The sequence below is a fragment of the Zootoca vivipara genome, chromosome 3, assembly GCF_965207765.1.
Source record: "Zootoca vivipara chromosome 3, rZooViv2.hap1.1, whole genome shotgun sequence".
In the NCBI taxonomy this organism is placed as follows: Eukaryota; Metazoa; Chordata; class Lepidosauria; order Squamata; family Lacertidae; genus Zootoca; species Zootoca vivipara.
The window spans coordinates 26551499-26575441 of NC_142586.1; the positions used below are offsets into that span (position 1 = coordinate 26551499).

General features: G+C 42.0%; 1 protein-coding gene across 4 annotated transcripts in view; it reads left to right on the forward strand.

The window, feature by feature from the left end:
- Positions 1-23943, forward strand: part of ASAP2 (ArfGAP with SH3 domain, ankyrin repeat and PH domain 2) — a 97114-nt gene that overhangs the window by 26594 nt on the left and 46577 nt on the right. For all 4 annotated transcript variants that reach the window (XM_035109873.3, XM_035109871.3, XM_035109874.3 and 1 more), the window contains exons 3-9: positions 3360-3505; positions 8056-8130; positions 9867-9916; positions 15897-16026; positions 18565-18650; positions 21843-21918; positions 22734-22820. In XM_035109873.3, coding sequence (XP_034965764.3) covers positions 3360-3505; positions 8056-8130; positions 9867-9916; positions 15897-16026; positions 18565-18650; positions 21843-21918; positions 22734-22820 — 650 coding nt within the window. The remainder of the gene's footprint in view (positions 1-3359; positions 3506-8055; positions 8131-9866; positions 9917-15896; positions 16027-18564; positions 18651-21842; positions 21919-22733; positions 22821-23943) is intronic.

Consider the following 23943-nt stretch of genomic DNA (forward strand, 5'->3'; position numbering starts at 1 on the left):
AGAGTGAAATGGTCCTGGAAAGAGGAGAGGAGAGGGAGTGGCGTTAGAACGTAACTCTAAACTGTGATTTAATGTTAGAAGAATGAGCCTTGGGCTCCTCTACTGGTGATTGGATGCTTTATCCCAGGCACCCCCAAACTTCGGACCTCCAGATGTTTTGGACTACAATTCCCATCATCCCTGACCACTGGTCCTGTGGGGGAGGGATCATGGGAGTTGTAGGCCAAAACATCTGGAGGGCCGCTGTTTGGGGATGCCTGCTTTATCCTGTGTTTCTAATTAACCGCAACACTGTGCTCAAAGTTGGACAAACTGTTGCTAGTCTTAACTGTGGTTTAGGGAAACAGGCTAATTCAAACCATGGTTTATGAAGCTGACTCTTTCCCCCCCACACCTAAACCCAATTAAGAATGACCACAGTTTAGGGTTTGGGTATATCAATGATCATAGATTAGAATAATGTCGAAACCATGATAATATGTGTTCATAAAGTTGGGTTCCATTTTGCAGGTAACAGTTTTCCAGGAGCAAGTGCTGGGCCGTGGTGAATTATTGTAGACAATAATTCTGCACCACAACCAACAAGTTTAGTAATGGTTTTGCAAAGACCTCAAACTTAGTTTTATGGGTTTCACTAATAGAGCATTGTATTTATCCTGACTTGAAAGTAACTTTTCATATACCGTAATGTGTTATGCCATGTAAGTGCAATACTGCAGCCTGGTGATCTGTATGCAAGTTTCAAGTGATGCTTATGGTCATTCCTACACTAGCTGTAACTGCCATGTAGTCGGTTATTTGGCCAGTCAAATGTCGTCAAATTATGGCCAAGTATTTAAAAAATACCAACCTTGTTAAAAAAGAGACTTTAGATATCTATAAAAACAAATGAAACCAACTTTTTTTGGGAAAATGTAAATAATTGCTGTAAGTTAGGTATTGATTGATTGATCACTAATATATGTGAGGACACGGTTGGCACTGTGGTCTAAACCACTGAGCTTCTTGGGCTTGCCGATCGGAAGCTTGGCGGTTTGAATCCCCACGACAGAATGAGCTCCCTTTGCTCTGTTCCAGCTCTTGCCAACCTAGCTGTAAAGCACACTCAATATCAATTCATTTTCCTTCTGAGTGTTGAGGTAAAGATTTCTGCAAGGCTTATGTGTTCTGTTTTGGAGATCTTTGCAGCTTAGACCAAGCGGCCTGTAGGAGATTTACAGCTATGTAGCTAGATTGTCCCTGGGTAGAGTGTCGGGTTAGTAGGCAAGAAGTCCTCATTGCTAGCAAATGAAACCACAAGAAATATTTGAAAGCTAAGCTGCTTCCAAGACAGTGGCAATCTTGGCCTCATTGAGTTACAGAATTATAGGCCTGGTTTGTACATCATGGTGACCCAAATTATGGGTTATCAGGACTGCTCAATCATGCAGGTTCCTGGAGAGGAGCTCACAGATTCTTTGCTCCTCCCTCTCTTCTTTACTTCCATGCCAAGGTTTGTTCATGGATACAGCTTGCGGTTAGTGAGGAGGGAGCTTAACCACAAGCTCTGGTTTGGATGACACGCTGAGCCAAACCTTGGCCTAGCTCATCGGAAGGGAAAAAAGGCTTGACAATGAACAAAGCAGCTCTGAGCTCTTCAGGGACCTTGCAAGCTCACAAGCTATAGTTTGGCTTACTACTATGTGTGAACAAGGCCATGAGGTTGAAAGGGATCTCAAAAGACAGATAGCCCTACTCCTTAAAGGAAATCCACTGCTACAGCATCCTATATAATAATATGCAAGTGTCTCTGCGTCCAAGTTTTCTGTGTGTCCCTGGGTTACTGCGCATGTGCCCCAGGGACACAGGGATTGGACGGAGAGACTGCACGCGCACACTCTCCCCCCCCCTGCCTCCTCCAACCGCCGCTCCTGGCCGGACACCGCAAGAGGAGCGGCGGGAGGCCGCGAAGCAGCGGCGGCGCGGTAGGCATTTGTGTCCCGCGTCCTTCCTGTCGGCGGCTGGAGGAGAGGAAGGAAGGAGGAGAAAGCAGTGCTTTCTCCTCCTCCGTTCCTGCCCCCCTGCCGCCGACAATAAGGACAGGTCCCAGGCTTCGGAGAAGCGCTGCGCAAGCGCTTCTCCGAACCCTGGGATGTCTCCTTCCTGCCCCCCTGCCGCCGACAACAGGGACAGGTCCCAGGCTTCAGAGAAGCGCTGCGCAAGCGCTTCTCCGAACCCCGGATTCTAGCGCCCGTTATTGAATGGGCTGAAATCCACTAGTATCCAATAAGTGACAATCCAGTAAGTGACAATCCAATTGACCATTGGCAAATAATATAACTCACATTTGACCGGTCATTTGATCAGTGTGACAACCCTAAAATATAAAGTAAAATATTTGTAGCTCGTGGTAGAGCACATGCTTGCATTCAGAAGATCCCAGGTACGGTCTTTTGTGTCCGACACCAGAACTGCACATTACTAGAGTAGTTCTCAAATTGTGGGGCATGTTTGCTGGCAAAGGAGACTGCAATGTTTCAGAGGTGGGAATACCTTGCAGCAAACAGAGCTTGAGGCACTGTTCCCATAGGTTTAGCACTGCAGCCCCCCCCCAAGTGCTATAGCAGTCAAGAGAGCTTTGGCCACAGCAGCTCCTTCCCAACCTTTGCAAATGTGGGTAAAACATTGTGCACACTTCGGTTAGAGGGACAGTGTTGGAAAGGACGATTGCCTCTCTAGGCTGGCCTCCTTTTATATCTTTGAATGTTTGGAATTTTCTGTTCACTTTTCCTGTATGTTATCTGTTTACTATGTTCTGCATCTGTTTACCTTTGCTGTATAAGATCTGTTCTGATACTTTGGACCCTGATTCATACACTTTGTATGTGCACTTTGTATATACCTATACATTCGGCGTTGTTCGTTTTGCTGCAGAGTGATAGTTCCCCGTTGAAATGAAACGGGAAGCTTTTTCTGGCAGGACGTAGGTTTCCAGAAACATGCAACTAAGTAATTGTTAATTAGTTAGCCGGTTTTTGTTAGATTTTTGATGTATAAGACATAGGTGATTGTTATTAAATTATTAAGCTGTTTGATTTGCAAGGATCTAAGGAATAGAGGGGTTTTTGTTTGCATGATGTGCGATCAGAATCTAAAGTTTTAGTGCAGGTTATGACACCTTGATGACCTTTCCCTCCATTTTGGAGATCTTTTTTATCTAATATGCATTATCTTGTGGGTTGCTTTAAATCTTAACAAATGTTTAAAATATAAATACAAAATTGAAAGTGTTCAAATGCAACTATTTTCCAACTGCAGGGGATATTTTGCATTACTGGAGACCCTAATTGAAATTAACATGATCTTTGTTCTCTTTGAAGCTCATGTGGAAAATGAAGAACAGTACACTCAAGCACTGGAGAAATTTGGAGGAAACTGCGTCTGCAGGGATGATCCAGATTTAGGAACAGCATTTCTAAAATTTGCAGTATTTACAAAGGAGTTGACGGCGCTCTTCAAAAACTTGGTATGAAATAATTTGGCCCTCCCTAAAACTATTATTATATGTAGACTTGGAACTGAATGGTGTAGCTTTGGTATTAATGGTATTAATCTTTAATACGTGATCTCATACAAAGTCCAAAGCTTTGATAGACATTAAGCTTAGCTACCCTTCAAATTTTGCAGTAACCTTCCAGTGGCATCTGAGGAAGTGCAGTAGAATATACAGTACTCTGACTTAGTGGTGTTTTTTTAAAAAAAACGAAAACTGAATAGCCCTTTCTGAAGCTTAGCTAACAGAGCTTTAATTTGGAAATGTGAATGTCTGTAGAGTTGAAATCTGATTACTGTGGGGAAATGTTTCATGTGTGCATGCAGTGGATATTGTAAATGGTTGTAAAGACAACTTTGTTATCTAGCCGTCTCAAGGAGAGACGCCCAGCCTCTTTTATAATTGGTTTCTTTTTAAACCCTTAATAACATTAATTGCTATCCTCTGACTGAACCGAACCCTCTCCTGGGAGCTGGGAATGAAAAATGGGGGGAAGAGGATGAGTCATTTTGACCCGGTCTCCACATTGCATCGCAGTATGATTGTGTTGAACGGCACTGATAGTGTTTGTTCGGATGTTGGAAGAAGATACTTTAAAAAAGACAGCTGTGCCACTCACAAGCCCTTTCCAGTATAACAGCACTTACGTAATATTTAGTGCCTCAAGAGTGAGTAGCAAGGCATTTTTATGTGAGTTGCTCTGTCCCCATCCCAGTTGTCCAATGGTTGAAAAAGTTCCTTTCTCAGTAACTTCCCACTCTACATATAAGCAGCACACCTATCTTTAATGCCAATGTGGCACCCCTGCACGGCTGGGAATACTGTGGCGATGCACTGGCAAGTATATCCTACCCTAAGTACTGTAGTTTTCCATGTACAGTGGTACCTCCAGTTGTGGACAGGATCCGTTCTGGAGCTCCGGTCGGATCCCAAGGTTTCTGCAACTGGGGGGACTGCTTCTGTGCACACATGCACGCCCGGCGGTAGAGTGCTTCTGCGCATGCGCAGAAGCGGTCTATTGCAGGGGTCCCCAAACTACGGCCCCCGGGCCGGATGCGGCCCAATCGGCCTCCCAATCTGGCCCGCGACGACCCCCGCCGCCCGCTGCCGCCGCCCGCTCTTACGGCGCACGGCGCGGCGACGATCTAAAAAATCGGCAAAAAATCGGCAAAAATCCTTTGTGCGCATGCGTATGGGCCTCTCCCGACCCAGAAGAGGTCATTTCCGATGCACTTCCGGGTCGGGGGAGGCCCATACGCATGCGCACAAGCGATTTTCGGCGATTTTTTCCCCGCACGGGCGCATGAGCGCATGCGCACGGGCGCGCACTCCCCCGCCCTCCGGCCCGCTGCGCGCGCACTCCCCTACCCTCCGGCCCGCTGCGCGGTTGGCGCGGCGGGCACCGGCCCACTGCGCGGTAAGTCTGGGGACCCCTGGTCTATTGCTTCTGTGCATGCACACACGGCAAAAACCCGGAAATATACTTCCGGGTTTGCCACTTACGTATCCCAAAGTTTGCATAACTGGAGGGATACGTAACCGGAGGTACAACTGTACAGTATAAGACAATATTTTTTCATTATAAATAAATGTTAAAAATTGGGGGTCGTCTTATACACGGATAGTGTAGAGGGGGGACAGGCGATTGGTGGCATCCACGAGCAGGAGATTGTCAGCGGCGATAGGGCAGGTGAGCAACCAACCCCCCAAGCTCAACAACTGGGCAATTCCCCCCATTTCCTTAATTTGTAGTTCCAAAAAATAGGGGGTCGTCATATACATGGGGGCGTGTTATACACGGAAAAAATACAGTACTTGTTTCCTAGACTCACATAAGATGCCAGATGATGGCAGCATCCAGAGAAAAACTGTACGCATTGAAGGGCCATTAAAGATACCTAATCATTGACCGATTGAGCATACTCCTAAAACAGTACCAAGAAGGAGAGGTGGAAGGGCAAAGCAGTAGGAGTGCAGCGTAGCTAACTTTAAACGAAAGTTCATATCAGATGGAAACAGTTAATGTGTTGTGCTACAGATTGTCAAATATTAGCAGACATGTGGCAAGGGGTACACAGCATGTGAACAGAATTAGGAGTGTTTGGGTTGAAATAAAGCCAATAAAACCAGTGGGTTGTGTGGTTTTTTGTTTTTTTAAAGCTTTCTATAAAACATCACAGGGACTGGGTTTATAAGGACAGCTGTCAATATCCCTTTCCCCTATAGACTTACAGTATATTCTCCAAAAGCACCTTTCCCTCCATTGCCTTTGTGATTGATTCCTTTTGTTGATCTTTTGTAATAATTAAACTGCAGTCCTCTAAGAAATGAGTGGTGGAATAAGCTCTGTTGAGCATTGGGTTTATTAATTTTTTTAAAAAAAACCCAACACCTTAGTTTTGAAATTCCACAATTAAAAACCATTAAATAGAGCTTTTACTGTTTTTACAAGCCTTCTTGCTAAACCCTTGTTTTCAAAACTGCTTGTTACGTTTTAGTTTCCACTCATGAAAATGAAATTTCAAATTGAGTCTATGTGTCTTTGTGTGTGTGTGTGTGTGTTTTTAATCAATTTGAAAATTAATACATTGTGTCTTTCTTCTTTTTCATGAGAGCTCACTTCTGTGTTGTGTGTATAATATTTCCAAGCACTTTGTGAAACCCCTTTTATTGTTTGCCTTGATATCAGTATGTCGAGCACTTTCCAGAAAAAAGTAATTAAACACTTTCCTTGGCAGAGCACAGTATTATTCCTTGCCAAAGCTTCTGTCATTCATTTGGCACTGATCACTGAATACACTTGTGTAAACTGCCTCCAACTTTCCTTAGGACAGTTGTATGGTGATAGTCTCATGTAACTTTGGTTAGTTTGTCTTTGGAAGGCTGTATGGACAAGTTTACTTAATGCTGATAGCATACCCCTCAACCATCCTGTCATACTTACATCCATTGTGGTTAAAGATCTATTCATATGTGCACCATGTCACATAAAAGGGTGAAAGTCCCTTTTATGTGACATGGTGCACATATGAATAGATCTTTAGTAGTGTAGTAGTATGTGTTGGAATACTGCAGCCAACTCTCACTGGAGCTCATCTATATATTGTTAAACCCCAGTTTAGTGTTACGTGTTAATGCAGCCATTGACCTAGTTGGCATGTAACGCTAACCTTGGCTTAGCAGGAACGTGCAAGCGTGCTGTCTTCTAAAGAAGAGATTATGGCTGCTTCACTCTGAACCTGAGTTGGTGGTTGGTTTTGCTCCTCTCTGGGAGCTCATACACTTAGGCATTCACACTAAACCATGGTTTGGTTTATTGTTACACATGAACTGAGCTGTGGCCTTGTGCTGCACCTGAAATGGCTCATTGGTTATGTGGCAATAGAAAAACGCTTTGGGAAGGCCTGTTTTTCTTTTGCATTGTTTCTTACTAAAGCCAACTCCAATTATTTTTGTATTCTAATGGTCTCTTTAGGTTTGAGGTTCCCTTCTTGACGATAGTGTTAGATTGAATTGTTATTTATTGCTGGCAGATGTTGATTTGCTTTATTCTGCTGTAGTCTACAAGTTGCTTAGACACCTGTTTCAAAACTTTATTTCCTCTGTGCTTTTGTTTGTTAAGTAGAGAATGATCACAGACCATTACAGAGTGCATCAGGTGAATTAGTGATTTTTAAAAAATACAGAAAGCCACACTTCTAGGTATGGATCTGTAATTTTTATCACATACATATACAGTATAATGCTCCATCTGTTGCCAGCATGCCTGCCCTGTTATTTGGAGGAAGTTAAAATTTAACGCAATAGCAAGAGAAAACAGCCACACCTTGTGCACTGTGAGTTAGTAATAATGAAATAAGGCAACTTCTAAGAAGGGAATCTGTCATTATCTTTTCCCTTTCCTCAAATGTGGAAACTAGAGTCCTGCACCTCTTGGGGACCAAAGCACAGGAAGGGGCACCATGAGGTCTTCCCAAGGAATCAGTGCATACTCAAGAAAGCTATCTCTGCTATGTTTTCATAATGATATGTTATAGAATCATAGAATCATAGAGTTGGAAGAGACCACAAGGGCCATCCAGTCCAACCCCCTGCCAAGCAGGAAACACCATCAAAGCATTCTTGACATATGGCTGTCAAGCCTCTGCTTAAAGACCTCCAAAGAAGGAGACTCCACCACACTCCTTGGTAGCAAATTCCACTGCCGAACAGCTCTTACTGTCAGGAAGATCTTCCTAATGTTTAGGTGGAATCTTCTTTCTTGTAGCTTGAATCCATTGCTCCGTGTCCACTTCTCTGGAGCAGCAGAAAACAATCTTTCTCCCTCCTCCATATGACACCCTTTCATATATTTGAACATGGCTATCATATCACCCCTTAACCTTCTCTTATGTGCACTCACACTGTTCTCTCTTTTGACTTGTCGCTCCCCAAGGTTTGGATGCTCCTAGATCTGTCCGGCAATGTAAGACTACTGAGCCTAAGAGCAAACATGTTTTAAAACTATTGCAATCTCATTGTAGATCCAGAACATGAACAACATCATCACTTTTCCACTGGACAGTTTGCTGAAAGGAGATCTAAAAGGAGTGAAAGGGGTATGTTGTATATATCTATATATTTTACCAATATATGGTTTATGTTGTTGTCCTTGTCAGCATAAGCATATTTCAGATGGAGAACCACTCATTACAACCCGTCATATCCATAGTATTAGATATAGTATTTTATTTAAATTTGCCTTTTTTTGAGCTAGTACTTCTAAGTATCTAATACAGTGAATAATCCACTTTCCTGGTGTTAAGAAATATGGCTCCCAGGCAGATGGGAGCCCTGCCAATTTTGTATTTAATATCTATATAGTAAACATCATAATCACATTCAAACACAAATGAAGAAGTTCCTTACTGACTTTTGCAAAATGCTTGAAAATACATCATATATTAAAGAGCATTGAAAGACAACAGTGCTGGAGATGCTTGCAAGTGACCATAAAACAATGATTATGTCATTTTAAAGATTTATTACCCATTTAAAACATGCACGCTACTTTGCAAAGATCCCCTCTCTGCTGTGACTGGGAAATTATATTTATGTTTTGGCTAGCATGAGTTAACAGGCACCAAGGGCCTGTTTCAATGCTATTTCCCACCCAGAATTCTCCTTTGGGAGATACTGTGAGGGGCAGGGTTGGACTTGTTCACTCTGTCTCGTGTACCTCTCAAGACACTTTAAACAGAACTCAACCTTTCACAGTTATCAAAGTATCCATGTTCAAATAACCTCACAATTTCCCAGTTTGGTTGTTTATTTCCCCCCCCTCTGTAAACGGAAAGGAGAACAGTGTAGAATGCTTGCCAGCTCAAGGTCTGCCTCCAATGTTCCCCTCAGGGAGAATCCTGGAAGCAAAACAAAAAACAAAAAATGTTGACAGGCTAGTGGCATAGCTTAGCCGTGCACTAGGCTGCAGCAGAGTCTGAGTCTGACTCAGGTAAGTGGAATCTGATGGGCTGTAGGCAGTGGATGTGGTTACAGGTAAGCTGGAGGTGAGGAGGTACAGTAATACGGTCTGCATTGCTACTCAAGTGGCGAATAGGATATGGAACATACAAAGGTTTTGTGTACCACTGAAATAAGAATGAGTTGTTCTGCTACATATATTATATGAAAGTACCGTCTTTGGGGGGCAAGGAGCCTGAACACTGTGGCTTTAGGCAAGAAAGGCATTTCCATGGGAAGAGGGAAGGAAGGGAGGGGATCTAAAGAGTGGAGCAGGAATGATAGAGCCAAATATTCAAGTCTGTCTGTCTGTCTGTCTGTCTGTCTGTCTGTCTGTCTGTCTGTCTGTCTCTCTCTCTCTCTCTCTCTCTCTCTCTCTCTCTCTCTCTCTCTCTATTATTTTTTCTGCTTGAGCTACTTTTGTGATTGGCGAACAGAGGAGATGGACTGAAAAGACTCCAGGGAGTTTCTGTAGGATAGGGAATAGCATATAAATGGAGTGGAAGTTCACAGCTGCTTTACTTCTTCAGACCCAGCTATCTCTCAGATAGTTTGAGTTACTCAAAGTTAATGTTGGTTTTGAGTAGGTGCTTGGGGTCAGTGTGATGATCTTTGCTCCCACAGAAATCAATGGAGGGTGGTGTACGTTGGACTTCCTGTTGTTTCATCTCCCACTGAGTCATTAGAAGCTTATAGAATGAATCAAAACCTGTGTGCGTTCAAAGGGTGACAAAGGAGTTCCTGACTGCAAAAATAAATAAATACTGGTTTGGGTGATTTGAAGGATGCTTCAGAATGAACAGTTAACTTTTAAAAAATGTTTATTTTTTTGCAGGATCTGAAGAAACCTTTTGATAAAGCGTGGAAAGACTATGAAACAAAAGTGTATGTATTTTCTTTCTGTCAAATAGCCAGTAATTTGGATTTGTTGCTAATGTACATTTGTTCAGAAGGAAGAGCCACTTTGTTCACCACACTCAGGACTGCGTAGAGTTGCAACCCAAGTTTTTAATTCATGAAGGATTTAGGTCAGTGCAGTTCCAGTTTAGCTACCTGAGGCTGATCCAGTCATGTGTGTGTTTATTACTTAATGGTTTGAAGCTGAATTGGTTAGGTGGTTTAGTTGAAAGGTGTGTTGTGCAGGAGGTGAGGCAAGCTGATATAATAAATTACGTCAGGGCTTGAGCTGCGGCGCCTGACATCTGCAAAACATTATTTGATTATGCAGTATTTGAGTGGCAAACATATCTCAGTCCCCTTGAAATTAGTGGGACTTTATATACTTTCTAATCGTTGATTATCACTTGGTATAACTTCTTTCTAAGGTTTTTTTTTATAAAAAAATTAGTTGAAAACATTTGCGTGCTAATACCTTACCAGAAGTACTTAGTATGCTCTTTATATGTGCATGCATTGGTTTTGTATGATTTATACTAGTTTCCTGTTCAGGAGCTCTCAATACAAGATTCCTAAACTGCTATTTTGAGAGGTTAGCACTGGCTGAGAAATGGGACACCAGTATAGAAAATGAGGAAATCTCAAAGGTGCACAGGAGTCTCTTTGTTTATTAAGGCCCGGTGCATTTTGAGTCAATAAACTTCCTCAGGAGCAATTAAGAAACAAATACTATCTCATTTAAAAACCATTTTGAATGTGCTCGTGCCTTTTAACATATGAACACATTATGTTGCCTTTTAACAATTGTGCATGACTGTTTCAAAAGAGTACGTAATCTGGTGAAGTCTTTAGCTGAGGAACAGTAAAATACATCAAGGTAAAGTCACCCAATGCTGCATAATTCTAGCTTTAAAAAACCCCTGAGATGAAATAAGAGTGGAGCAACCACTGAGAATCCTTCTCAAGATGCCCTCATTGAATGAACCTGTTGGTGCAGAATACTGAAAATTTGCTTTGCAACTCAGAATCTTATTACAGTGCAATTTAGTGGGCCTTTCAGTGATAAATTGAGTGTGTAAGGAAAGATTAGTTTCCTTCAATGTGTGTAGCAGGTGAAGGGAGAGAAATCCTACTGGTTTAGCTTCATGTTGCAGCAACACTTTTGTTGGCATCCATCTTTCTCAAGAGACAATGCAGTGCACCTCCAGGGGTGAAGTCAAACCACTGTGTTGGCAGCACTGAATTGACCTCCCTGGGGTGCAAGCCTGGGCAGTGTGTTTCGAGGTCCTGAACTGCCCAGACAAAAAACCACAAACCCCTCTCAGCCTTGCTGATGTGGTTCAAAGGAAATCAGAGCAATACATTTGGCTGCAGGAGTTGCCAGAAGTAGGTGTGCAAGGCACCATCCAACCATCTTAGGCACTCCACTTTGGACTTGTGTAGGGTTTACTCCTCAGCCTTTCTTCTCCCAAAGATATCCTGCAAGGCAGCAGAGGTTTAGGATCAGAGTTTTCCTTCTCCTATGTGGGCTACCTTCCCAGGTTGACGAGCCCCATCTGCCCCTGGCACAGAAAACCAATGTTGTATTTAATACTCCTTTTGTAAAAAATAAGAGAAGTAGATTTTTAAGGAGACAGTCAAAGGATGGGAAAGGGTCTAGGAGACCAGTAGTCACTGTAGACAAGAGGGGCAGGAGGAATACAGAGCCATGCAGGGCATGAAAGCTCCATCCTTTGGCCAATGGAAGCCATTGTTAAATTTTCTCCCATGCCCAAGGCTTCTCCAGATATTGCCTACTTGTTGCCAAATTTACCTCTGTGTTCAAGGAAGTGAAATCTTTTTATTTAATATATATTTGAGGCTGCCTTTTAGGTAGCTTCCAACATACAAAAATGCAGTGATCACATAAATGAGACCATAGAACAATGGTGAAGTTGACAGTAGAACAGCTGTGTTGATAACACAATGCCTAGCAGAATACCAATAACAGCAGTAAAAATGGTCAACAACTATTTCAGCACCAAAGCAAACCCAGCAGCACATTAGTATCCCCACAAAAAATGAAAGTTGAGGTTTTGGGGCTGAAAGAAGATGTGGCCAGTACCAGTTCCTTCATTTGGACAGTGTTATTATTTCAAATCCATGGAATACTTTAAGAAACTCTTCTATAATATTTTCTCTTGAGAGAGCTTCCCTACTCCCTTCCACCATGTTCTGTGAATCGGAAGTCCTAAGCAAAAAGCTTTTTAGGCTACCGAAGGCCTTTGAATGAGATGGACCTGTCTCCCTCCAGCAATATTCACACCATTTTGCACAACTTCTGATGTGGGTTTTTTTATTTAAAAGCCTGGTGTGCGTCCCACTCTCCATGCAGTACTGCAGTGCATGTTTCCTTAAAAGCTAACAAACAAAAAGCTCCCCTTCTGCCTGCAGCAAGGCTGCCTTCACATTTTATTATACGCGGATGAAATACCATCCTCTTGTTGATGCGTCTGTGATAGCACTAAAGGAAAAGCTACTTCTGACAGTGCCTCGAAGTGGTTGTTGCAACAGTGCTATTCAATACTTTATGATAAAAGTGCCAGTAATTAACCGTGGGCCTATGAGTAGCTCTGGCTGGGTTTAAAATCTGAGCACTCGCTTTGCCTTTGTTCTGTTAGACTGTCCTTTATAAGATTGAACATTAACAGCATGGTATGCAGACAAAGCATATACAGTAGAAGAAAATAATTTGCACTCTCAGCAGACAGGAGGGAGCTGTAAACTCAGAGCACGTGTTTTGCATGCAAAAATGCCATGCCCAGTCCTTGGGATCTCCAGGAAGGGCTGAGAAATGCCCTTGTCTGCAGCTTTAGAGAGGCACTGCTAGTCAGTATAGACAACAAGTGAGCTAGCTGGACCCGCTGGCTGATTCTGTAGAGGGCAGCTTCCTACATTTCTATGGCTTCCCAAGCTAGAGTGTGCCTTCTCACTAAAACTTGATATTGCGACAAACTGCCTCTTCCGTGCTTCAGATTCCAATTATGTACCAGAATTCTTGAAGAAGACCCTGGTTTGCTATGATGTCTGCTGCTTAAGCATTATAGAAGACTCTACAATAAGCTTTCAGAATACAGTGGAACCTTGATTCTCGAACTTAATTCATTCCGGAAGTCCGTTCAACTCCCGAAATTGTTCGGAAACCATGGCACGGCATCCGATTGGCTGCAGGAGCTTCCTGCACTCAAGCAGAAGCCGTGTCGGACGTTCAGCTTCAGGAAAACGTTTGAAAACCGGAACACCTACGTCCAGGTTTTTGGCATTCGGGAGCCAGTTTGTTCTACAACTTTTGAAATCGTTTCCCTGCTTCATTTCACCATGTTCTGTAAATCTGGAAGTCCTAATCAGAAAGCGTTTTAGGCTGACCGAGGCCTTTAAGTGAGATGACTCTTTCTCCCTCCAGCAGTATCCCAGCTCTTTTGTGGAACTTTTGCAGCACATAAGCCTTTAAAAGAAACAGACAAAAAAGCCCCTCTCCTGCCTGCAGCAAGGCTACCATCACTTCCTGTTTCATGGATCTGAGTTACGTTGCCAGAAAGAAATAATTGCTGTGCTCGGAGGCAGCTCTTGGAAAGTACCTTGCGTTAGAGGACTATAGTAAATGTGCCTGTGTTAAACATATAATGAACATCATTTGAACAATAAATTATTCCGGAGGAGCTTGCTTGCTTGGTTTTTTTTGGATTTTTTTTACATAGCTGCTGTGTAGTGTACTCCTTCCAAGAATTCAGTTTCCAGAGAGAGAGAAGGAGAAAGATAATACTTGTGTTTCTGTGCTGCCTGTGTTAGATTGGCTCCAGACATCTCCTTTAACAGAAATTATATAAATTGATGATTAGTTTGCCCAAGGGGTTGAATTACAGCTCTGGAGATTCTGTGTATTCTTTAATCCTTGTAAGCAATGGAGGTTTAATTAAATGCATCCACTGCTTTGGTTCAGTAGCCTTAGATGACAGCGGATAGTAACTAAAATGGTAAATAGTGTTTCCTCTGCCCTTGTATGTGAAACTTCCTTCGGTCTTCAGTTCCCTTGGCATCTTGTTTTCAAGGGACAAACTGTTGACCTTTTCACAATGGCCTGGTGCAGAACTATAATGCCTAACCTCCTGTCTATGGGTTAGCAGTCAGGATAGCACCTGGCAACCTTGTGCACCCCTCCACTTGCTTAGCCATTGCTTATTCCATTTCAGAGTTAACTATGGTTAGCATTACATCCCCTGTTAATGCTATTTGCAGGTAGCCCAAACTACAGTTGGCGGACCCACTTCTAATCCAACTACGGTTATTGAAAACGCAAGCGTAGAGGGAAATGATTGCCTATTGTGTTCTCTGATAATGTTGCCAGAACTAAGAATACAAGATTGGGAATTGGGTATTTTACTTCCTTAGTGCCTTGTGCTGCTAAAATGGTCTGAAGCATCCACATTTGAGGAAATGATGACGGAACGGATGTCGCCCATTATGTCAGTTCTTATGCAAGTGTATAACAGATGCAAATGAAGGAATCCGAGCTGCCTATATTTTCTGAATAATAAAAAAGCCTTTCTCAGCACTTCTCTATGCTGCATGGTTTTGCATATGTCTGAAATTATAGATATGTATGAAAATGTTGAAATACCAGACACAGGCTTGTGCCTAGAGCATCCTAGGGCAAAAAGCCCCTTCCTGAATTGCAGAAGTGTGAATCGTACCTTGTGCCCTGTTACATTTGCATCCTGTTTATACTGAGCCTCATTACCTCTTTAAGAATCTGCCCCTTGGCAATTCCTGGGTGCAAATAATTTTAAGAAATAAAATGTGCCTTTGATTTTTAGCGCACGTACTTCAGTGGCTTCAGCGGGAACCAATAAACACAAATGTCAGTGCAAAATGAAGACTCCTGCCCCCTAATCCCAGTAACCTAGTTATGTGTTGTAGGTCTCGGTGTTGCTGTTTTGTTCTCTGCTGTACTGCTGCTGCCCATGTTGGTCGACAGTGACCTTTGGGTAATAAGGGCAGCTTGCTTAGTAAGACAAGGAAGCCTCCAACCCAGCCCTTCTGGCTTGCATGTGCAATGTCAAGTTGGCTCAGGAACAGGAAGGGAAGACAGCTGTGCTCTGGGTTGACCGGGTGTGTGTGTGTGTTGGCTTCATTCAAAGAAAGTAAACTCAGCCCGACAAGGGAGCTGGCTCACATAACTGGCTGAGGAAGTGTAGCAGCTGAAAAGGAGTGTGTAATATGTGGGCCGTGTTGTGAGGATTGTTTGCCACGTGATTGTAAAATGTTCCATTAACTTCTTCTTGAGGATTGTGAGGCAATTTAGTAAATAAATTTTATAATCTTAACACACAGAGGTGGTCAACTGGGTTTGGCTTCAGAGATATCTTAATTCCCAATGGACTTCATCCACCTTTCAGTGGCCCAACTTTTCGTTAATAAGTGATTTGGGGTTGTTGCTTTTTAGTTCATTGTTTTGTTTGCAAGGACAAGAATGAGTGTCTGTGTGTCTCTTTCGTAGATACTTTATTGTACAGGTACGGTATCTCATGCACGTTTTAAAAAGGCTATTACCAGTCCCACTCTTCAGCGAGTATTTCAGAAACCCATTTTGTTCCCTAGACCCTACACCTAGTTGATGACGGCGTCATACTATCCAAGGGCTCCATAGCTGTAAAAAAAATGGAAACTGATTACACACCCGCAGCACAATACAGAATCTAGCAATTCCTATGCAGGTTGGCCTGATTTTAGTGAGGAGCATTTTAGTTTGAGAATAAAACTCTGTTGATCTGGAGCTTAGTACTATTCAGCTCAGCAGGACGGCTCCACCATTCTGGGTGGGTTGCAGCTTAATTTAGAGTGTTGAGCACAACTCTCAAACAAAACCCGAAACAAGTAAAAGAAGGAGGTTTCAGGCTGATGGCCCTTTTGTTGGTTCTCTTCCACACAGGACAAAAATAGAGAAAGAGAAAAAGGAGCACGCTAAATTACACGGGATGATACGTACAGAAATAAGTGGGGCTGAAATAGCAGAAGAGATGGAGAAAGAGAGGAGGTTCTTCCAATTACAAATGTGTGAGGTAAGAGTGAACATTTTATTTTATTTATTTTCTGTGTGAAGTGCTGAAGTAAAGGGAATTTTGAAGATAACCTGGATGGTTCCAGTTTTAGGAAGGAATTTCTTGCTTTTTACACAGTTATTTTATCCATGATAAACTGGCATCCCATGAAGCCTTTGTGTGTGTATGTGTGCAGATTATAAACAAACCAAATAGGCAAATCCTTTATGCAACCATTCCCATCCTAGGCTTAGGGGATTGTCTCCTGCGCCCATTCAAGTTGCCATCTGCTGCAGTATTGTTGGGAGATGGGAAAAAAATAAAATCTCATTTTATTTGGTTAAGTAGGGAAATTTAGCAGCTGTTGAGAAAGAGCTGCTCATGCCCTGAAGGGCTGCAATGAATTTGCTGCCTGGGGATTGTTCTGTAACAGTTCGGTTTCAAACTTGGTTGCTCTTTGGTTTTGTATGGCAGTAGCCCTGTGCGGATTGTCCTTGAATCCACAGTTAGTAGGACTGGGAATGTGCTGCCTTTGAGTTCCCCTCCCCTCCATGCAGATTCTCTTTTCACTTCTCACATGCCAATTCTCTCACATTTCTGGCCAGCTCTGATCATAGTTTGCAAGCTACGGTTGACAGTAACCTGCAAACTATTGTTTGAAACAATGGATTGAAGTTGGCTTATAACTTGTAGGGGTTTTTTTCTGGGGGGGGGGGGCGGCGGCTAAACAGTTTACCTATTGGGTTGTTGCAGCAAACTATACATGTAGAATAAACAGAAATGGAGGAGAGAAAATAAACATAAAAAGAGCCCTCGTGGATCAGGCCAATGACCCATCTAGTTCAGCATCCTGGCCTCATGTGTGTGCATAAAAGCTTATTGCAAGTCACATATACTTTCTGTGGTTCAGTCAAACCTTGGTTGTCGAACGTAATCCGTCCTGGAAGCCCGTTTGGCTTCCAAAATGTTCGACAACTGAGGTGCGGCTTCCGATTGGTTGCAGGAGCTTCCTGCACTCAGCGGAAGCCGTGTTGGACGTTTGGTTTCTGAAAAACGTTCGAAAACCGGAACATTTACTTCCAGGTTTTCGGCGTTCGGGAGCTGAAACATTTCGAAACAGAGGCGTTCAGGATCCAAGGTTTGACTGTATTTTTTAGTAGGGCTTCCAAAATGAAGAGTAGTTGGTACTGTGTTCACATGAACAAAGCTGATTAGTGCTAGATGCTTAGGATCAATATACTTGGTCTTAATTTGTGAGGAGCTACTAAAGAAGATTCGTTTTCCCAGTAAATTAAACTCGAATCTGCTGTGCTGGAGACCTTACGTGTAGTAAATTAATTTGGGTTTTAGGATCCAGAATCAATCTTTTGCTATTTGAAGGAAGAGGGAATAGCAGCACCAATGCAGTCCCTTGCTTACATGTGCTGGGTGTCTGTCAGGTGCCCACAAGGTTCCTTTACATTTCCTTTTACCAGGTGCCCACATTCATGGTGAGTGAGATACAGTACCATGATCAACAATGCAATCGTAAATCCACTCTGTTTGGTGTGACTCTCGTACATTTCAACTAAGCTAATTTCCAAGCAAGTATGCTTTAGATGTTAGGGCCAAACTACAAGTGAAGTTGATGACTCTGTTAGCCTTCATGTCATGTTAAATTAAACACCAGGTTTTATTCATACAGTGGTGCCCCGACTTACGAATTTAATCCGTTTCGAAGGCACCTAAGTCGAAAAATTTGTAAGTCGAAAAACGCCATTGGAAACGCGATTTCCCATAGGAATGCATTGGAAACGGAAAAATTTGTAAGTCGAAGCAACCCTATCTAAAAATTCGTAAGTCGAAAAAATCCCTATCTAAAACCGCCGCGGTTTTTTTCCAGATGCCAAGACATTCGTAAGTGCACGGCCATTACCCCCATTCATAAGTCGGAAAATTCGGTTGTCAAGTCGTTCGTAAGTCGAGGTACCACTGTATATTGAAAATGTCCCCAGTACTCCAGAGAATTATGGATACAATCATCTGAGAAAGCCTCGTGCCACAAATTGTTTAGAAATGCTCCTTGCTTTCAAAAGTAGTTTGTTTTATTTAAGTTACAGGTAGGTAGCCGTGTTGGTCTGAGTCGAAACAAAATAAAAAAATTCCTTCAGTAGCACCTTAAAGACCAACTAACGTAGTTGGTCTTTAAGGTGCTACTGAAGGAATTTTTTTATTTTGTTTTATTTAAGTTATTCATTATATACAGCTTTTCAGGGGGATCTCACGAAGTAGTTCACAAAAGACAAAAAGGAGTTTGCCGTGTGGCAGAGGGAGCTGCTGTATAATAAAGCTTTTGGTGTGCAGAACTAGTTCCTTGGACCATGGCCTGTCATTCCACTTGCTTACATTAGATAGCTGAAGAAAACCTTTTCAGCATTTGCTCCAGCAGTGGTGGAATCCTCCCACCCACCAAAAAATGTTCAGAATTAAAATGGTTTAATTGTCACTAGCTCTATGACCCTCATTCTGAAACAGTAATTAATACTGATTTTGTGTGATTTTTAAAATTTATTTTAACAGTACCTGCTGAAAGTCAACGAGATCAAGATTAAAAAAGGAGTTGACTTGCTTCAAAACCTGATCAAGTATTTCCACGCACAGTGCAAGTACGTTCTCTTATCTTTTGGTAACTGTATGCTCTCTGAAAACATTGTTCTTCCTACTTTCTCTGACAGAATAGTAGCACTAATGGTTTTTTGGGGGTTTTTTTTGGAGATAACATGTACAAATCTGTCAAGCTCAGCTGTACATATATTGTACTACTGTTCTTCTGTCAGACTGAGTGGTTAAAAGGTCAATTATTGTCAGCCGGGTGTATTATTTCAAATGAAATGAGGCGTTAGGCTCAGATAATACCAAGCCATGCAGTTGTCTTTCATTCGTAATTTCCACATGGCCATTTGGCATGATTAGTAATCTGCGAAAAGGAATGAGGCGTGTCAGCTATACCACCTCTCGTATTTTGCAGAGTGTGTCTAGCAACTGACAGGAGTTCTGTTTCACAGGGGTGGGAAAAGCACACAGTTGGGAACAGTGCGCCAAGAGCCCTGGCTTTTCACTCATTTTTAGCACCTGCTTCCCAAACGGTGGATGTTTTAAAAGTGGCAGTAGAGTACTTAACAGTCAGTCAAGTCACAAATACACTTTATGTAGGAAGTTGCCTTATTCTGCGTCAGAACATTGATTGATCGATCTCTCAGGATTGTCTACACGTTGATGTTCAGCGGCTGTCTGGGGTTTCAAACAGGGGTCTCTCCACCCCTGCCAGGAGGTGCTGAAGATTGTAATGATAATAATAATAATAATTTATTATTTATACCCCGCCCATCTGGCTGGGTTTCCCTAGAACCTGGAACCTTCCGCTTGCAGAGCATATGCAGTCCCTCTGAGCCATGCCCCTTTATCGAAATACGCATTCTGTGATGTGTTCCTTGCATTCGTTCCTTGCTGTACAGTATTGTCTTTTTAGAGTGGAATCATGTTTTAATGAAGCATTTTTTTCAAATATACAGACGCAATAAAACCAAAAGCCCAGCAAAAGAAATGAAATGTCAAACGGGATATTGTTCAAACAGTATTGTTCAAAGATGATATTCAAGATCTATTTTATGTATTATTGGTTTTCTTTTTCTTTTTTGCTGGTCTATGACCGTAATAAAGACATTATTATTATTATAAACGGGATAAAGATCAAACAATGGGAAAGGGACAAACATAAAAAATATATTCCAAATGCATACTATAGTTATCAGGCATTTCAAAAAGAGGCTGCTGATGGTTGTTAAGTGCCTGGTATTAACAGGCAAAGTAATGTTCCACCACACAGTATGGAAAGTTTCAGGCTTAGCGTTGCCTTGCAGAGCTTGAAGATGAAATGTGAATTTTTTCTCCCCCCTGAGATGTTCCAGACGTTTTTATACCAAAGCAAAAGGTTTCAGTCCTGTAATGGACAATGGACAAAAACAACAGATTAAAAATCCAGGCATTATTTAAACACATTATTTGTATTACTGCCTTCAAAAAGAGAAAGGAATTCTAGCTCAGTGTGTTGTTGAATGATTAGTAAGGTGACTTGAACGTGGAACGGAATGTTTCTTCTCCAGACCTTCCTTAGCTAAGGTAATGCAGAGACAGGGAGAACGATAGAGCTTTGTTATGTATAAAACTCCCAAATCATGCACCTGCATAGATGTCTGTGGACTACAAATGTCAATATTTCAAAGGCAAAGCCTTTGTGTCTCCCAGTAGCAATAAATATAACCCTCCCATTCAAGAGCTTCTTAAGGAGCTCCCTTATGCACATGGTGCTCTGACATGAACAACGCGCTCCATGTTTTCTTTGCTGCCATTCAGAGATGACCCTAACATAAAAATGGGAAGGAAAGGCCTTTCTTTTTCTGCATATCTATGGAAGTTCTGGAAAGCACAAGCAACTGCCAAGTCTGATCTAAACATGGCTTACTTTGATGCCAGACAGAGCAATCCAAATCTCCTTTATGCTGGGGGATTTTTTTGGGGGGGGGTGTAAGTTGAACTGTATGGAGGTGTCCCTTTGCTCAGTTTTGCCAGCTGAATCAGCCTCCTGCTGGCCAACAAATGGGCAGGTGGGAGGGAGGCCAGCTGGCAGTGTCCCCATCAGTAGAGGCTCATGGAAAGACCTGAAACAGAGCAAAATGAGACAGCTAACCCTGGATCGTGGCCGAGCTGGAGCTGGTGCAGGGACCGGACACTATTGCCTCTCCCCCCACATTTTCACCGTAGCTGCCAAGAGCAGATGTAGCAGTGGCAGTGCTACTCTGCAGAGTCACACCAGGAAGGAGTTGGGATTGCATCCTTAGTTATCTACCAGATTCAGTGCATACGGCATGAACTATTGGCATTGTTCTCACATCTCACATAGAGGTACAAAAATGGGCTTGGGTCATATACTGACTTACATGTTAATGAACCCATAGAAACCCAGGAGAATATAATGTTGGATGTTGTGTGGCCATGATCCAAAGCAGGAGTTTAAATGTGTTTCAGAAAATTACACACAAAAAGACAGAGATTTCTTTGTGGTTTCGATGGCTGCAGCTCTCTTGGGCAGCAGCAGCTGAAAGGCAAGCTTGCCTTATTGGGCAGAACAGCAGTGAAAATCCCCAATAACATCTGTATGGGCGCTGTTCCTTTACCTGAGTTCAAATGACTACTTTGGATGACGGCCAAAAACTCCAGAATGAAGTCACGAAGAGCGTATTTTTATTTTACGTAAGAGAGAATAGTTCTCCCCTTTTATTTTGAAACCCCTCTGTACCATTTCAGTCTTCTTGCTTTTTGTTAAATTTGGGTTAGTTGGTAAAATAGTGATGGTGAAATATTGTTGCAACAAATATTGCAATGGGGATATTTTAATCAGCCCCTTTTCTCAAAGCATCAAATAGCATTTCCCCCCCATTTCCTTACTTGAATTCTGCTCTAGTCCTGAAAATATCTTAGACAAAAATCCCACAGGAGCCCAAGAGATATAGGTCAACTGTCTGCTTCCCTATGACTACTGAATCTTGCCTGTTCCTTTGTTTCGCAAAAAGGGTGTAGATTCCATATTGCAGAGGTGCCTAAAGGAAATGTGTTTCGTGATCAAGTTTCTTTACAGATTTTCACATGTAATTAGTGGTGTGTGCGTGTGTGTGTGTGTGTGCGCGCACACACACCCACACCCACACACCGATCAATGCTTTGTGTCTTTTCTGTTCAGGAATTTTAAGGCATCTTAAATTAATTTTATATTCCTTTTTATTTTATTTTTACTTCCAAAGCTTCTTTCAGGATGGTCTGAAAGCAGTTGAAAGTTTAAAACCATCGATAGAGAAGCTCTCCACAGATCTTCACACAGTAAGTAACCATATCTCCCTCATATTACTTATTACATTTGCATACTTTGCTTTTCAACTGGAGACTCCAGAGCAGGTGTCCTCAAACTCAGCCCTCCAGATGTTTTTTTGGCCTACAACTCCCATGATCCCTAACTAGCAGGACCAGTGGTCAGGGATGATGGGAATTGTAGTCTCGAAACATCTGGAGGGCCGAGTTTGAGGAAGCCTGCTCCAGAGAGTCTCATAAAATTAATAATAATAATAAATTCCATCTAAAAGCAAAACAAAGCCACAAAGTGCAGCATACACCTTCACAACTTTTAAAAATTTCAGCGGGGAAAGAGATGGATCCATAAAGGAATGGTATTCAGGAGAGAGGGGAGAATAGAATGAAAGAGAGAGAAAAGAGGACAGGTGGAAAGACAACTTTTAAATTATGAGCTCAAAAAGCAAAATGGCTATCTTGCAGATGGACAAGGTTTGAGGAGGACCAGTAGAAAGAGCAATTCTGACCTAATCCAGCAACAGCCATGTAATGGTATTTTAGCCAGCCAGCCGTCCTGGCTCCCTCCTTCCCCTTGTTCTGTCTTGCAGGAGATTTGGTCTTATTGTACAGCTGTTGTGGGGAGTGAGGAGGTGAAACCAGAAGCATATGTGTGGTGGTGCCTGAACATGTGAAGGGGAAGAGCAGGGCCTCGCTGTCATTCCCCTCTCCCAAGTGTCAGTGGATGTGCTGCTTAAGGGTACAGGAGAATTACCTCTGCATCAAGGTTTGTACTGATGAGTAGAAGCCCTGCCAGTTTATTTCAAGCTTTTGTTGTGTCTTCGCTGCAGATTAAACAAGTGCAGGATGAAGAAAGAAAGCAATTAATTCAACTTAGGGACATTTTAAAAACTGCACTTCAGGTTGAGCAGAAAGAGGTGAGCATGTAAGGTGATTTAACATACTTTTTCTAATTTAATGGGAACATTTATAATTTTAGTGGTTGTATGAATTTGTTTTGGGTTCAAGGTGATCTTGTTAAGGTTTCTGGTTTTTCAAAAAAAATTCACTTTTATTAATTTCCCAATAAAAACAGCCAATCAACATATTCATCAAATCATAATCATAATCCAATTAAAAACAATAAACTAAAATAAATAATTTACAATCCAAATTATTAATTATTAATTTTTCTGAGCTTCCCATAGTCTGGACCTCTTGAAGTATATCTCCAATATCTTCGTTCCTGCCTTCTTCTTGTTCTCATATTTTCTACATTCCGATCTTAACGCTTTAAAGTTCTCCATCCCTGGCTATGCGATTCTCAGTCATGTCAGAAATCATATATCCTTTCATCCATCAAATACAGCTTTATTTGTATATATGTATTTTTTCAACTGTCTATTTGCTAGTGCAGCTTTTCCTGACTTCATTCCAATCTTCCAATCCGGGCTGTTGTCCAAGTCTATCATTTAAAGTTTAATGACACAGCAACTCCCATATTGTTAAATTATTCCAATACGGGCTGTTGTCCAAGCCTGTCGTTTGAAAATTGTTGAGCATACTGTTTGCAATATTGCAATGTAAATGAACTGTATTCCACAGATACAAGTCATTTGGCGATCGATCAGCTTTCGGAGATCACACAATTGCCCCTTCTGAAGGGAGGGCTGCTAGACATCCATTTAGCCTTCTCTCTAGCTCATAATGAAGAAATTCTGCAAACAGATGCACTGTATGTTATCCCAAATGATTGTCTCAAGTCACTACAAAGTCAGCCAGCAAGCATCTCCCACTTCCCTCGAAAAAGGGAGGAACTCTCATTTTTCTGTGCTGCATCATATTAACAAGCGCCATCTTGTTTCTTCTTTTATCTTTATCAAGTCTTTCAAGTCTAAGTAAAGCTGTGCAATTGAATGTTTAATTATAAATAGAAGTCCATCTGTACTTTTTAAAAAAAGGGTTTCTTAATGAGGCTTGGCGTAGAAAAACAATTGTAGGTATTGAGAAGAAAAAAAGAAAGTACCAATCACCTCTATAATCCAAACACCATGATGAGAA